The sequence below is a fragment of the Pseudomyrmex gracilis genome, unplaced genomic scaffold, assembly GCF_002006095.1.
Source record: "Pseudomyrmex gracilis isolate BER0280 unplaced genomic scaffold, ASM200609v1 scaffold_129, whole genome shotgun sequence".
Lineage (NCBI taxonomy): Eukaryota > Metazoa > Arthropoda > Insecta > Hymenoptera > Formicidae > Pseudomyrmex > Pseudomyrmex gracilis.
The window spans coordinates 220,680-223,831 of NW_018020713.1; the positions used below are offsets into that span (position 1 = coordinate 220,680).

At 39.9% G+C, this 3,152-nt stretch overlaps 1 protein-coding gene across 2 annotated transcripts in view; it reads left to right on the top strand.

The window, feature by feature from the left end:
- Positions 1 to 3,152, top strand: part of LOC109856650 (cell adhesion molecule 2-like) — a 91,562-nt gene that overhangs the window by 62,972 nt on the left and 25,438 nt on the right. For both annotated transcript variants that reach the window (XM_020432170.1, XM_020432171.1), the window contains exon 5: positions 2,846 to 2,981. In XM_020432170.1, the coding sequence (XP_020287759.1) occupies positions 2,846 to 2,981 (136 nt within the window). The remainder of the gene's footprint in view (positions 1 to 2,845; positions 2,982 to 3,152) is intronic.

The window sequence follows — 3,152 nt, forward strand, 5'->3', positions numbered from 1 at the left end:
TATATATATATATATATATATATATATATATATATGCATATATACACATACGTGGAGATATTTGTGTATTGAACATCCAGTCAGAAATTGTAGAGAGTATGACTACGTTAAAAAACACAACATAAAATCTCTCTGACATTTGCAATATTGAGTGGAATTTATTTTTTTTTTTTTCTACAATGCGTATTGTAATTTAATTGTTTAAATTTTTAATAAAAAAAAAGACAAAATATATCAGGTGTATTTTCACAATTACAAAATTTTCCAATTATTAATTATAAAGTTGCGCGCAAGTAAAATGTGTAATGTCGATTAATAAATCCCCGGGCGAAATAACTACAAACTTCTCGCGCGTGCGCGCGCGCAGATATTTTTTATTTATTTTTTTATTTTTTTATTTGCAACGTTTCATTCGTATCACGGCTCTCAGATTTATAGAAGCGTCGCTTTCACTATCTTCGAAGGTGTTTGGAGGATCTTAGCGCGAGAGACATTGCTCTCTCTCTTACCCACTTCCTCTTCCTGTTGCGTGAAGTTTTATCGCAAAAGGTGTTTTATCCTGAAAAGTTTTTCGTATACGTTTAGCCACCACGTGGATTTCTCCCGCATCGGGGTACACACAGCGCGATGCCTTATCTATCGGCAGGAGCGTTTATCTAAACGCCCGCCGCCGGTTTCTCGCCGTTCACATTCTTCTCTCACTCGATCCAACATACGGTAGTATTGTGTTCGATTTTCGTGTTAGGTTCGTGTGTTAGGTGTGTTTTAGCTCTTTGATAATTTATCGGCAAGGAAGCATCGCTTACAGGAAGAGAGAAAAAGAGGGAGCCTCTCCGATTGATACCCCCAAAGCTCTCTATCGAACTCAATTCGGCGAGTTCGGCGAGATTGCTTGATTTTTTATTACTGTCTGAAAAAGCGCGTCGCTATCTGGAAACTAGAAAGAATTTGCGCGCGATTATATTTGACAAAAATTTTGTTTCAAGCGAAAAAACATGTGAGACTCGTTATCGTGTGAGCGCATGAATGAAAAGCTTTTGGTTTTCAAGTCCAAGAGAAAACTTGGAAGTTTTGTCATATAGCGAGCGCGGAGTATGTACTTTCCATAAACCCGAATGGCAAAGAAGTGTTCCAATTTTCTGCCTCGTGAGCACCCAAAGACTCGCTTTCCCGCCGCATAATTCTTAAACTCGTTGCAACGACCTACTATGGACCGGCTCTCTCACGGACGGGTGAGATACCGCCATATATTCCGTTATAAATGGAATAAGCACGTATATTTGCTCGCTCGTTTAACTGCGCATATGTATATACATATATATATATATATATATACATATTTCTTTATATACGGTCCAAGTGCCAGCCGGAGGATCCGTTCTATGTAAAATCGAATTTCCATATTTGCCCTTCTAGATAGATAGGCGAAATTAGTTTTTTAAATTCAAAATACTACAATCCTCGGAATCTCATTGAATCGCATTATGCCACGTGAGACACATACACGTCTCTCCCCGATTATTATATAACGCTTATGTCAATTTATTTAAATAATTTTCAGAGAAAGAGAGAGAGAGAGAGAAAGAGGGAGAGAATTATTTAAGAAGAAAAATTCATATCCGATATTTGCATGTCGCATATTGCTTCCAATATCACATAGTTTTACTTTGTTCCGTAAAACTTGTGTGTTTTTCTTCTTACATGAGATATTTTCCGTCGCACGAGAAAAACGAAAGAGAGCCTGTTTGCGCGATGTCATTTTTACTAGGAGTAAGAGCTTGACACAACGCATAAAATCTTGCCGGCAGTAGTGTAGTCGTCTTGCACGGCACGGAGAGAGAATTTTGTGCGAAATATTACCTTTGCAGACGCGCGTGTAATTATATTAAGTTTTTTTCAACAGAGAGAGAGAGAGAGAGATGTAGGAAAAAGAAAAAAAAAGAATCTCTTAAATATACGAGATTTTATCGCACTAACTCTCGAACCGGTTAATCTTCTCTTCTCTCTGGCGCATAAGTTGAGGCAAAGTATAATGAACGAGCACTTTAATGTAATAAGAAGCGCGAGCGAGCGTAAGAGCCTTTTACAGTCGCAAACCCGCGGCAAAAAGAAAACAAGTTCTGGCGATCATGCGCGATCTGCGGCGCGGCCATTTGTGACGACATAACTACACTCGCGCGATTTCGATGCTCTAAAAACGAAATGACTCGTAAAGTCATATTTCCCCTCGCCCCTGCTCACCCCCTGTCGTCCCGTCTTGTCCCGTAATGGCGCAAATTATTATACCTCGATTAAACGCTGTCAAATAGCTCGGAAGAAATCGCTCGGCCCTCGTCTCTCGCCATTTCGCCCTACCAGACGTATATGTCAGACGTATCTTTCCCTCCCCGTTTTGAGCTTAATGCAATTTATCTTCATTTGCGATATTCTCCAAACGTCTATAAGAGAGTTTCTAAAATATTTTGCAATAAAAAAGTTCTAAAAGATTCACCGTTGAAATTATCGGATTTAGAAACGACCGTTATCATCACTCTCTCTCTCGTTAGAGACGTGCGTCAAATATATCACTCGTGTGTTATTTTTTTTTTATCCTTCTCTTTTTCCGTTTAATTTGTATATCCGCACTCTTCTCACAAACTTCAAACCATCCACGTAACAAACTTAATTATCGCGCGCGCACATACTTCGCTTCGCCTTCGAGTAAACTTTCTATTTGTTTTTACAAGCGCTGGTAATTGCTCGAAAACATTTAATTTTGTACGTACGTTATCGACTACGAGATTAAAAGTTATCGTAAGATTTTTCTTTCTCTCTCTCTCTTTCTCTCACTTTCTCTATGTTTCAGTCTAACTTGTCGGACAGCCAACAAGTAACATTGGAGCACGTGAACTTCAACAGCAGCGGTACGTACAAGTGCGAAGTTAACGCGGAGGCGCCGAGCTTCAATTCAGTTAGCGACCAGGCGGAAATGGAGGTCATAGGTGAGTGGACCGGTGTCGTGTTTAATTAATAATGCTTTGAACGCGGCTGCGCCGTCGTCTGGCCTTTGGTAATTCGAGTAAAGACTACGGCGTGGTCGAGTTAGGCGACAGAGAAGGGAAAGAGAGAGAGAGAGAGAGAGAGAGAGAGAGAGAGAGAGAGAGAGAGAGAGA